General features: G+C 44.7%; 1 protein-coding gene across 2 annotated transcripts in view; it reads right to left on the reverse strand.

The window, feature by feature from the left end:
* PPT1 (palmitoyl-protein thioesterase 1) overlaps positions 1-11,548 on the reverse strand; it is a 13,237-nt gene extending 1,689 nt beyond the window's left edge. Inside the window, exons 1-6 of one of the 2 annotated variants that reach the window (XM_083511871.1) lie at positions 11,394-11,548; positions 5,514-5,623; positions 3,166-3,293; positions 2,216-2,286; positions 625-726; positions 412-506 (exon numbers count right to left, since the gene is read on the reverse strand). In XM_083511871.1, coding sequence (XP_083367997.1) covers positions 472-506; positions 625-726; positions 2,216-2,286; positions 3,166-3,293; positions 5,514-5,623; positions 11,394-11,508 — 561 coding nt within the window. In that variant the 5' untranslated portion in view covers positions 11,509-11,548 and the 3' untranslated portion in view covers positions 412-471. Of the gene's footprint in view, positions 1-238; positions 727-2,215; positions 2,287-3,165; positions 3,294-5,513; positions 5,624-11,393 lie in introns of those variants that run through there. The other variant, XM_083511870.1, reaches the window with a different exon arrangement.
* Positions 11,549-13,228: the final 1,680 nt, after the last annotated feature.

A 13,228-nucleotide genomic window follows, 5' to 3' on the forward strand; every position in this document is an offset into this window, starting at 1 on the left:
CAAACATATTGTTTGGGTACTAATTAACTACATGTTTAAAAATCGCACCCTTCCAAACAGGCTTATAGTACATAACAAAACAAGTTAAACGTCAACAGCAACCCTTCCTCTAAGGAAGCATAAGCGTGTAGCTCACAGGCATTCTTCTTTCTGGTCACTGACCAGGTGCAGATCTTACAAGACTCGGCAAGGCTGCCTCCACTGTGTGCCTATGGATCATGCCCTGCATATAGCTGCTTAATTTTTGCATGTTTTATTCTACTTTTTCTAGCTTGTTTTTTTCTTTCTTGAGCCCTTCCAGACCTTCCACAATTTCACGATAAACTTCCTGCAGTTTACAGGGGTTGTTTTTGGATTTGATTAGAGGGGTGGGATGAGCAGCCAGACCGGCCAGGCCCAAACCTATCAAACTTACTCGCTCTTGATTGATGTCAGCCAGGAAAAGACTGTGCTTCCGGTATTCCTCTTCATTCAGCGGGTCGTGCCAGTACTGGGCTTGGACCAGGCTGTAGTGGAGGGAGAACTGGGAGTTCAAAACACAAGCCACAGCAAAGCCCTTGAGCCCCAACCCCCAAGCACATGCCCCCACCCCATAACATTCGACTTCCGCCAAAGTGAACTCACCGTTCTGGACCACTGCAGTATAGGCCCCTAGGTCTAACATCCTTCGGATCCAGTCACAGAGGTGAGAACTCTCCCCGGGACAACGCGGAAAGCCATACACGCCTGTGGCAGCAAGATACCAATTTGCAGGCATTCAGGATCTGAACATGACACCAGCCATTAAGATTAATGGCCCTTAGTCATGCTTATTACTTTAATAATAATTGTTGTTGTTGTTTTATTATTTCTACCCCACTCATCCGGCAGGGTTTCCCCAGCCACTCTGGACAGCTTCCTTCCGGCACGTGCAAAAACATAATAAAATGTCAAACATTTAAATCTTCCCAATACAGGGCTGCCTTCAGATGTCTTCTAAAAGTTGTGTGGTTCTTTATCTCCCTGACACCGGATGGGAGGGCCCTCTGCCTGGTTCCCTGTAACTTTGCTTCTCTCAGTGAGGGAAACGCCAGAAGACCCTTGGAGGTGGACCTCAGTGAATGATAGGGGTGGAGACGCTGCTTCAGGTATACAGTGGTGCCCCACAAGACGAATGCCTCGCAAGACGGAAAACTCGCTAGACGAAAGGGTTTTCCGTTTTGGAAGTGCTTCGCAAAACGAATTTCCTATGGGCTTGCTTCGCAAGACGACAATGTCTTGCAAGTTCCTGCTGGTTTTTTTTCCTCCCCCCCCCCTTTTTTCTAAGCCACTAAGCCGCTTATCAGCTGATCCGATCAGGCAGATAAGCCGCTAAAAGCCGCTAATAGCGCTAATCCGCTAATCCATCAATGGGCTTGCTTCGCAAGACGAAAAAACCGCTAGACGAAGAGAATCACAGAACGGATTCTTTTCGTCTTGCGAGGCACCACTGTACTGGGCCAAGAGCTTTAAAGGTCAGCACCAACAATTTGAATTGTGCTTGGAAACGTACTGGGAGCCAGAGAAGATCCTTTAGGATTGGTGTTATATGGTCCCAGCAGCCACTCCCAGTCACCAGTCTAGCTGCCACATTCTGGATTAGTTGTAGTTTCCGGGTCACCTTCAAAGGTAGTCCCACATGAAGCACATTGCAGTAGTCCAAGCGGGAGATAACTAGAGCATGCACCACTCTGGTGAGACAGTCCGTGGACAGGTAGGGTCTCAGCTGGCGTACCAGATGGAGCTGTCCTGGACACAGAATTGACTTGTGCCTGTATTGACAGCTGTGAGTCCAAAATGGCTCCCAGGCTGTGCTGCTGTTCCTTCAGAGGCACAATTACCCCATTCAGGACCAAGGAGTCCCCCACACTCGCCCAGTCCATCCCAAAAAAACAGTATTCCGTCTTGTCAGGATTCAACCTCAATCCGTTAACTGCCATCCATCCCCCAGCTGCCTCCAGACACTCACAGCAGAACCAGGAATAGCTTTCCCTTCTGTCCCTAGCCCGCCGGAGATCACTGACCAGCGCAGTCAAGGCAGTTTCAGTCCCATGATGGGGACTGAATCCTGATTGGAAGGGATCCATATGGTCCGCCTCCCCCAGACATAACATCCTCTGTTGCTATGACATAACTTTCCCCACCTGAATCTGCATTCTCTTGTCTAGAAAACAAAAGACCACTCAGATGGGCTTACCTTGGTGCTGACCTCCTACAGAAATCAGATTGAACATTGGGGGAGAGGGACATCTCTGCACCACCGCCCTCCTGGAAAGGAGGGGAGGGGACAAAAACAGATTAAGCAGCAACCTCCAAGGCAGAAGACACATTGTCCAGACAGTTCTTATATGCCAGGGCAGAACGTAGAACTGGCAGGATTATATTGACTTTGATTTAATATTGATTTTGTAATTCAATTTATATACGTTAGATTTTATTATACTTCTTATTGGAATTCAGGTCGGGAAGGTAGGGTGACCTGTCGGATGTTCCCATCATCCCCAGCCAGCATGGCCAATGGCCAGGGGTGGTGGGAGGGGACACTTGATGTCATCTGGAGGCCTGCAGTTCCCCATCTTTAAGGTATGCAGTACTGAGTGGGAGGGGCCAAGGGCCTGGTTCTGTAACCTATGTCACAGATAGGTCATTCCATATCAAGTGATTCAACTTTTTTACCTCGTCTCATCCAATTTTCTTAAAATTTTGTACATTTGTTGAATGATCAAAACTAAGCTTAAATCTAAAATTTCAATTTTTTTATCTCATCCGTTTGTGAGTTATGAGGGTTTGAAATTTCAAAAAAATTGACAATTTTGGCCTTGCACAAAAACCTTAAAAGCTCAGTCCAGAATTGACATACATCAAAACTAAAAACACCAATCTCTTCAGAACTTCGTGGGCTTTAATATGATATGTCACATGAGGGACTTAAATTTAAAATTAAAATAAGTTACAAAATTGAACATTTTAAAAAGTGATTTTAAAAAATTAATATGATTTAAACATTCAAAAAAAATTGTATTGATTATTTAACATTTCTAAGAGCCTTCTGCATGCAACACATGTGCTCTACCACTGCATTCTATCAAAAGTTGCCCCCTTTCACCCAAAGCTCCTCCCTCATTCTGCAATGCTTGAGACACTTACAGGAACTGCCCTCCCTGTGAGAAGCCCATGGCGTTGTAGCCGCCTCGAAGCTTCGGGTCCTTTGCGAGTTCGTCACACACGAGTTTCACCTGGTCATTCACGTTCATGAAGAAGCTGTTCTCCATGTCCTGAAGAAAATGGAGAACTTGAAGAACAGGAGACAGCCAATGACCTACACATGCCGAAGTGTCACACACTGAGCAGGAGGCAGGCAAGTCCCCACAGGGAGATTGCAGCTCCCTTCCCCAGCCAATCAGCCCTCCTCCTTTCTGTTCAAAAAGGAAGTCACTAACCCAGGGATAGGGAACCTGTGGCCCTCCAGTTGTTTGCTCATTTAGGAGTATTTGTGAAGCTTACAGTATATTAATAATGCAATGATACAGCAGTCACTAGAGTGGGACAAGTTTGTATATAGATTTCCCTCACTAATTGTCCAATGTTCCAACAAGTGTCACTCTGCAGCTGAATCTCCTGGTCTCGAAGGAGCCAGGTGTTAGTCCTTCCCAGGCCCAGCCTGCCTCACCGGGCTGAGGACCACCTTGAATCTGGCCCAGGAACAAATCAGTCGTCAATGCAGATCTATGAGCTGAGGATGTAATTCTTGGCCCCATAGGTTATGGGAAGCCAGCCAAGCTTTGAGGCTGCTGCTGAGACGTCCCTGTGTGTGGGGGACGCCAGCTGAGAAGAACCCCTAGAGATATGCTGGCAGGATCAGCAAACATCTTGCAGTGTTCTGCATTAACTGTTATTTCTGGACCAAACGCAAGAGGAGTAGATGATAGATAGATGATAGATAGATAGAAGTAAAGAGAGAAGTAAAGAGGGAGAGATGAGGCTGCTGTGTCTCTCCATTGGCTCTGCTGGACAGAGGCTTCTCCTTCAAGTGCCTAGCAGCCAGCAGCCATTCCATCAGGATACAAGAGGGAGAGGGAGTTAGGGGGACTACAGGGTTCCATGTCTATGGCAAAAATAGGAGGTGAATCTTTAGCCAAGGTCACCCAGAATATATGCCTAGCTGCTTCCATGGGAAGTTGCTTTGTCCAAGTGCTTGTGTGATTGTGTCTGGCCCCACTCACTACTGGGATGCAGCCCCCGACAGCTCTCCACTGGGGAAAGGCAGCCCTCAATGCTTGGAAAAGTAACGCCAGGGTGGAATTTGATTCAGCACCCAGGTTCTGAGCTCTGCGTAGCAAAACCAAAGGCACGAGCGTGTGGGAGAGCTGGGCGGCTCAGCATCAGGACCAAATCCATTTAGAGATCAGAGCTTAGGCACAGACAAGGCTTAGAAGAGGCCTAAGTCAGGGGCCATCATGGCTTCAAGGAGCTCATAAGCAGATCTGCGTCCAAATCCAATTACAACCCGCAGCTTCGGGGTTACTTCATGGGAGTCTGCCTTTCTTACTCCCTTACTTGCTCACACCTGTTTGAAAGGTGTCCATGATGATGCCTTTAGGTTCTCCCCACCCCTGCTCAGACATGCACACCCAGTGTGATTGACAAGTCCATTGGGTCGGGGGCGTGGAGGTGGGGATGAGAATCCTGCTCATCAACAGGCAGGTCTCCTAGCCTTTCTCATGAGTGGGAAGAATTCAACTGCCCCAGCAGGGTCCTCCATTTATCCCCACTGGATTCGTGAGATTACTGCTCCTCACCATACCATCATTTCATCCTCTTTCAGGCAGAAGAGATGCTGCTTTGTTCTAATGGCATTTCCCTACAAACACTCCCCCGCCCCTGTCCCTCCTCTAATGCCAGTCTTGGCATCAAGACTGATTGCCCCCATGCACAGATCCTTGTTGGAAGCAGCATTGGAAAGACATGCAGCGCTGTCCACAATGTTCTGCACACTGTCCTTTAGAATTGAAGAGTTGGAAGCGATCCAGATGGTCAACTATTCCGGGTTAGGCAACCTAAGTCCTGTGGGTCGGATGCGGCCCAATCACCTTCCAAATCTGGCCCGCGGATGGTCCAGGAATCAGCGTGTTTTTACATGAGTAGAATGTATGCTTTTATTTAAAATGCATCTCTGGGTTATTTATGGGGCATAGGAATTTGTTCATTTTTTTCTCCAAAATATAGTCCAGCCCACCACATGGTCTGAGGGATGGTGGACCAGCCCACTGCTGAAAAAGGTTGCTGACCCCTGATCTAATTCAACCCTCTGCAATGCAAGAATATGCAGCTGTCTCTTAAGGAGATCGAACCTACAACCTTGGCGTTATCAGCACCACACTCTAACCAACTGAGCTCTCCAGGCTGATAGTTGGGGCTCAAGTTAACAAAGTATGAGGAGCACCATTTTAAACACCGTGCCTACTTGAGAAAATTCACAATAAAAATGACACCACCTCAATTAAGTTGCTGCCAATCTTCAAAGACAGAACGTAAATCCCTGGGATTTTCTTCTCCACAATTTTTTTTATGTAACCCATGCTCTCAGGATTGCAGCAGCTGTCACCTGGGATTAAAGAAAAAAAAGCAGATGAGGGGAAAGATTTGGAATCAGAAATTCAGCAACGGGACTGTTGCAGTAGCATTCTTTTTTTGTCTAGCAAAATATATTTGCAAATTATAACAAACGTAGACCCAGCTCATGTGTTGCAGGGGTCCCCAGGGAGCTATAGGGAAGCCCCATAGTCGGCTCCCACCTTAACGCAAGTCAGCAGGGTGGTCAACTATTAAGACAGAATTTTTAGTTGCTCAATTATCTTTCCTGAAAAGTTAATGGATTACATTAAAAGAAAATCCTGCATTTTACAAAAACTGCCACATACAGTGGTGCCCCGCAAGACGAATGCCTCACAAGATGGAAAACCCGCTAGACGAAAGGGTTTTCCATTTTTGAGCTGCTTCGCAAGACGATTTTCCCTATGGGCTTGCTTTGCAAGATGAAAACGTCTTGCGAGTGTTCCGATTTTTTTCCGCTCCCCCCCCCCTTTTCTAAGCCGCTAAGCCATTAATAGCCTTTTAGCCGCTAATCCGCTAAGCCTTTAATAGCCGCTAAACCGCTAATAGCGCTAATCCGCAAGACGAAAAAACCGCTAGACGAAGAGACTCGCGGAACGGATTAATTTCGTCTTGCGAGGCACCACTGTAAATATCTTCTTGAGATACAGAAGGCCGACGCACATAATAAGCAGATAAACAAAACCACATTTGTTTCTCGGTTCCACAAAAACAACACGATTATCATTCCTGACCATCCTGGGCAAGGCATGTTGTTTCTTGTGCGAGGGCTGCTGAACGTCATCCTGGACTACACCTGGGAAGATAACAGTGATGATAAAGTGGGTTTATACAAACGGCGTGCATCTTCTCTTGCCAGTGAGTCAGGAGACTGACACCTCCCACGTAGACAAAGGCAAAAGGAACATATAATATTTATAATATTCCCGTTTGTGGAATGCTCTCCTCAGGGAGGTTCGCCTGGCACCTTCATTACATATATTTCAGGTGCCAGGCGAAAATGTTCCCCTTTGGCTGATTAACATTCTGCATCCTTTTAAATGTGTCTGTGGGAAGTGGGCAGGCTATTGTTTAGCTGTTTTAATCATGTACTTGTTTTAACCTGAATTTTATTCTGCGAACCTCCCTAAAATCTTATAATGAGGGGTGGCATATAAATCTAATAAATACAGTGGTACCTCAGGTTAAGAACTTAATTCGTTCTGGAGATCCATTCTTAACCTGAAACTGTTCTTAACCTGAGACACCACTTTAGCTAACGGGGCCTCCCACTGCTGCTGTGCCGCCGCCGCACAATTTCTGTTCTCATCCTGAAGCAAAGTTTTTAACCCGAGGTACTATTTCTGGGTTAGCAGAGTCTGCAACCTGAAGCGTCTGTAACCCGAGGTACCACTGTAATACTAAAATATAGCAATGGATTTCTGATTTCCTGACAAAACTTCAGCCATTTTGATCCAGATATATACAACAGGCACTTACTTGAACAGCTGTAACCCAAAGCGCCATCCAAAGAAAGGGGTGAGGGAAAAGAATCATAGAATCATAGAGTTGGAAGAGACCACAAGGGCCATCGAGTCCAACCCCCTGCCAAGCAGGAAACACCATCAGAGCACTCCTGACATATGGTTGTCAAGCCTCTGCTTAAAGACCTCCAAAGTAGGAGACTCCACCACACTCCTTGGCAGCAAATTCCACTGTCAAACAGCTCTTACTGTCAGGAAGTTCTTCCTAATGTTTAGGTGGGATCTTCTTTCTTGTAGTTTGGATCCATTGCTCCGTGTCCCCTTCTCTGGAGCAGCAGAAAACAACCTTTCTCCCTCCTCTATGTGACATCCTTTTATATATTTGAACATGGCTATCACCCCTTAACCTCCTCTTCTCCAGGCTAAACATGCCCAGCTCCCTTAGCCGTTCCTCATAAGGCATCGTTTCCAGGCCTTTGACCATTTTGGTTGCCCTCCTCTGGACACGTTCCAGTTTGTCAGTGTCCTTCTTGAATTGTGGTGCCCAGAACTGGACACGAAAAGAGACGTGTATGGTTTTAGACACACATAGGAATACTGCACTTCAAAATAAATGCATGTCGAATGTGGCTTTAGACACGGCCCAGAGTTTCCTGTACCCTTGTTAATTGTATGCTCATGACATCAATTTAGATTGTTTGCCATTGAATATTAGTCCCAGCAGAGAAAACGTATCAGGATTTTTTCTTCTCCAAGCACAGGGCTGAGACTTCACAGGAGGCAGGGAACTGAGGACACGTTATCTGGCAGCTCAATGGTGTTGTGAGAATTTTATATGAAGGGAGAGGGTGAATCTATTACTAGAAGGGTAGCCCCTTTTAGAAAGAAAAAAGAAAGAAAAAAGAAAGAAAAAAGAAAGAAAGAACGAACAAGTTTGGTAATCAAGATAAAAGCCCAGATAATATCAGAATGAGGTCTGGATGGATGCAAAATTTCATACTATATCTAACATTTCATGTTATTCCAGTTATATTTCACAATGGGTCTATAACTTGCATATACATCATACAGTTGAAGCACATTTCTTCTCCAAAGAATCATGGGAACTATAGTTGAAGGGTGCTGGAAATTATAGCTCTGTGAGAGCTAAACTACAAATCTCAGGATTTTTTGGGGGGAAGCCATGCGCTTTAAATGTATTGTCTGTGTGCAGCCTTAGACCATATAAAGAAATCTGGCCTCATCTCATCAACCTGGGACTCCAAAAGAGCCTGAGGGGATGAGACAAGATCAGCAGGAAACTGGAGGAGGATCTTAGGCAGGGAAGCTGTACATATCATCTTCCCCTAAGGAAAAAATATTAATTGCCCAAGCAGCTCTGTCATCAGTTTCCTAGTCATTAGTCCCTCCCTCATTTGTGCTCCATCCCATGGATAAGCGCAAGAGATTACAAACCGTTGGGAGTAAAAGTCTGAAACAGAATCAAAAGTGCAACAGGAGAGTGCACATCCAAATTTCAAACCTCACTCACAGTACTGAGTGTGCTTAACATCTTACATGGTGATTTGGAGTGAGTAAGAACCCCAAGACAAGAAGTCTGGAGCCTTGGACTTTTATAAAGCTGAATGATCACACAAATGCAGCCATGCTATAAACCAGTCTTTAATTGAGGCTGAAATCACTGTGCAGAGTCATGGAAGTCTGGAGCCTGTGGCCTTTCAGGAGATACAAATATTCTCTTTTATACTGTGGCTGGAGGGGCCTGGAGCCAGTTCCTCTAACTCTTTACCCCAGAAAAGAAATATTATCTCAGGGCAAAGTGGACAAAACTGTGGCTCCTCCAGATGTTGCTGGACACCAGCTCCCATCAGCAAGGCTGATGAAAGAAAGATGAAAGTCCATGAATATCAGGAGGTGCACAAGGTCCCCTGCCCCTGTCCTAGAGTCAGCAACTACCTTGAAAGGAAGCTGGGCAAAAAAGGGCCACCCTCTACCCCCACCCAAAGTGGACTAACAAGTAAGCCTCCTGATGTAGCCCATTTTGCAATTGGTCCTCTTTCAAGGTTGGAGTTGGTCATGGGGCCTCCAGTTGCTAACCCCGATTCCAAGACGTCTTGCCATTTCAGGATGCCTTTGAATTGCAATTTCTCAGCAACTGCTTTAGGGCAGGGCGAGGGTTAGGGAAGAGAATCAAACTGGTCTTAAGGAACAGCGTTAATGCTACCTGCCCTTTCTCACTGTCTTATTCAACTGTAAATGCATATAACACTTGCAATGTCATTGTCTGGAACTGGATGCTATGTTTTGTATTGCATTCTTCCAATCTTGTAAATTCCGTTTTTTAAAGTTTCATTTTCTCTTCTGTTTAGTTTCAGTTTTTTAATGATGTTGGTCAGCATATTTCTTTGAGAAACAGTGTCCCATGATCCCAGTTAGAGAGGCAGGAAGCCCTTTTCTTCTCAAGGGCCACCTGCTTCTGGGAGATGAGCAGGGCAAGAGGCAAAAGTGGGCACAGCAATCAATTTAATGTTTACCTTTGTTCAGAAGGCTTTGTTCAGAGGCACTATCAAAGTTCAAGGACACATTCCAGCCAAGCAAAAACACTCAAGAAGGGTGCAAACCAGGGCCAGCAAGGGAGGGATATGGGCTGGGGAGAGTCCCAAGGGCCAGACAGAGAGCCCTGGGGGGGTCTGGTCCTGGCCCTTCAGTTCCCCACCTCTGCATTAACACAAATTATAATAAGATTTTCCTTGACTGAGATGAGCTTTGAATGCCCAGCTCTTTTCACACCACTCCAATTATTCAACCACCCCCTTGTATAATCCAATTAAGTGATAAGATCATAAAGGGAAGGGTGGCACCTGGCCAGCTTTGAACAAGCTTCACCAGATTTCTTGCCACCTGTCTGTTTATGCATCAAACATTGCTTTTAGACTAAAGCCAGCAGATAAAAAAGGTCACTGTTGGCAGGATAATGACACTGAGGTAGTTGTTAAATATTACTGCTATATTTATAAAAGCTGCTTCCATTTGCACTATTCATGCAGAATCAAGCTTCATTTGTGCACACGTGTGTCTTTTTATGGTATGCGATTGGCAGAAGGATGAGCTGTATCAATCCACTTTTCAACTAATGTAGTCTACACATCAATCACAGCAACCGAGAAAAAACTGTGAACACCCAAGAAATGCTAGAAAGATTGTCACTACAGACAAGTCCTCTCTGAAGGAAAACCACTAGGGAGAAATGCATACAAGCTTTGCTTGGTGAAATACTGGATCAGTTTCCTGCAAGTTGATAACCTAGTAAGTCACACAGTAAGGAAAATGTGATTGGCCAGGCTACTGGGGAGTACAAGACTGGGGTCAGCAAACATGGGCTACAATGAAAAACTGACCCTCTGGTTTAGATACTAGTCCCTCCAGACCCTTTAGGCTGCTAAATGACAAACAGGAGACAGTGACTTGGAGACTTATTTTTTAGTTTCACAGTCATAGTGTAACTGTGCTGCTTCTGTTCTCAAAGCACTACAAACTTATGATTTTCCAGATAAGGTACTGAAGCTACAGGACCATCAGGTAGTTACCACATTACCTTCCTTCTGAAACTGAAACAAGAAAGCCACAGAGTTTCACCCTAAAAGAAACCTTGCAAGACAACTGAAGTGGTGACACTTTGAAGTAGCAGAACCCATACTTGAACCCATGTCCAACAACTAATTAACACTTGCTTTGCTCCATCGTATGCCGTGGGTTTTTTTCTTCTTCATTTTTTTTGCTTGACAAGAGTTAACTGACACTGCAATCCTATGCATATCTTCTCAGAAATAATTTCCAGCAAGTTAAATGGGGCTTATTCACAGGTAAATGAATAGCCTCCTGACAATTAGCAACCTGTTGACAGATACTAAACTACGAACAAGCCCACACTGCTGTTAGTAAGGCTGCGATCCCCACTTACCTACGAGTAAGATCCACTGAATTAGATAGGCCTTACTTCCAAGTAGACATGGCTAGGATTGTGCTACAATTCGTTTTGTTAAAGCACCTCATAGTACATGCTATACAGATGTTCCCAGTGTTTTACCACAACGAGGCTGGAACTCCGTGGGAAAGCGTTTACCCACAGCCAGGGTTCGAATTTGCATTCAGCCACAAAGCTAACTAGCCTGGTCACTCTCTTGTAAGACTCTTTCAAGACTGCTGCGAAAGCAAAAAAAAACCCGGGATGAACATTTAAAACACCCTCTCTCTCGACAAAGCATCAGCAGAGACCCTGACTAGATCCCGCTCACTCACCCATGCCATGCCAGATGACCAGCGGCACCGGCCCCGCCGAGCTCCCGGGACTCAGCCAGCAAAATCCGCTCAGCAGCTGGAGCACCAAAACTTTCTGCAGCCTGGCCGACGCCATCTTGCATCTGTCATATGACACAAATCCCCCACCCCCGCCGCAGCCGAGGAAAATATGCCATGTGCACAGAGAGGAGGCGGGCCTGGACCAGCCTTGTCGCCTCTTCAGAAAGGAGGAGCTCTGGGAACGGGAGATTGGAGGACTTGGGTTGGAGGGGCAGCCAATTAAATAACAAAACGAAAATCTCAGGTTTTTTTAAAAAATAAAAATGTGGTAAATATTTAATAAATATTTTATTAATTTCCCAATATAACAAAAATAAAACATCAATGCAAATTCAATATCAAACAAAAATTTGACTTCCCCCCTATGTCCCTTCCTTGGTTCCAGTGTTTATCAACATACCGCATTAAAATTACTTATTGTTCATTCATAATCTAATTACAAGTAGTGCTAGAACCCTGCCAATATATTAACCTGTGTACATTGCTTCTGTATATATGCAATAAAATCCTTCCATTCTTCCTTAAATTCGTTGTCATCTCTTTTTCTTAGTTTCATTGTCATTTTTGCCATTTCAGCACGTTCCATTAATTTAACTTGCCAATCGTCTTTAATTGGGACACCTTCTTTCCAGTGTTGTGCAAGCAGTACTCGTGCGGCTGCAGTCGCATACATAAATAAGTTCTTTTGTAATCTAGGTATATCTACTCCTGTTAATAGTAGGGATGCTTCTGGTTTTTTGACAAAAGTTTTTTAAAAAAAAAAATCATTTCATTATAAATTGTTTCCCAATAGTTTTTTTTTTACTATTTTACATTCCCACCACATATGAAAAACCTCCCTTCCGTTATTTTACATTTCCAACACTTATTTTCTTTAATTTATACATTTTTGCTAATTTGACTGGAGTTATATGAAAATGATTTATAGATGGTATCTACTTTTCTTGCCACACATGCTGTAAATTTAATCCCACTCTTCCATAGTTTTTCCCATTCCTCCATCTGAATATTGTGTCCCATATCTTGTGCCCATTTAATCATGACCAATTTAACCTCTTTATCTTTCATTTCCCAGTCTAGCAACAGATTGTACATTTTTTATATTAATTTATTATCATAAAATATTCAGTTTCATGCTTCAGCCAGTCTTCACACTTACTGCATTTATACCCCACCTTTTTCTCAAAGTTGCTGTATACTGTCCCGTCCCCCCATTTAATCCCCACAACAACCCTTTACAGTAGGCTAGGCTGCTAGAGGTTGCGACTGGCCCAAGGTCACCCAGTGAGGTTCATGGCTGAGTGGGGATTTGAACCCTGGCTTCCTAGGTCCAAATCCAGCGCTCTAACCACACTATTGGCATAGGAGGGAGGTGTCAGAATGCAGAGGAGGAAGGCAGGGCTCCTGCAGCCTATAGTTGTATAAATGAGATTATTTCAGCAGGTGCAACTTGCCATGCAAGCTGTGCAAGGCCAGCAATAGTTAGTAGCCGCAATGGGTATTTTCTGCCTTTACTGTTGGACACAGTGTGCCACTGAATACCACTTGCTTCCCGCACAGGTGGGGAGAACACGGTTGCAATCAGGTCTTGCTTGTGGGCTTTCTAAGAGACATCTGGCCACTATGGTAACAGCATTTGACCACATGAGTCTTTGGCCTGATACAACAAGACTCTTCTATTCTCGTAAGTATAGTAATATATCCATTGAGTACAATGGGACTTGTAAATACACCTAGGATTCTGCTTCAGAGGTGAAAGCAGCTTTCAAATAACA

Source organism: Podarcis liolepis (genome assembly GCF_965112155.1).
Source record: "Podarcis liolepis genome assembly, chromosome: 7".
Classification (NCBI taxonomy): domain Eukaryota; kingdom Metazoa; phylum Chordata; class Lepidosauria; order Squamata; family Lacertidae; genus Podarcis; species Podarcis liolepis.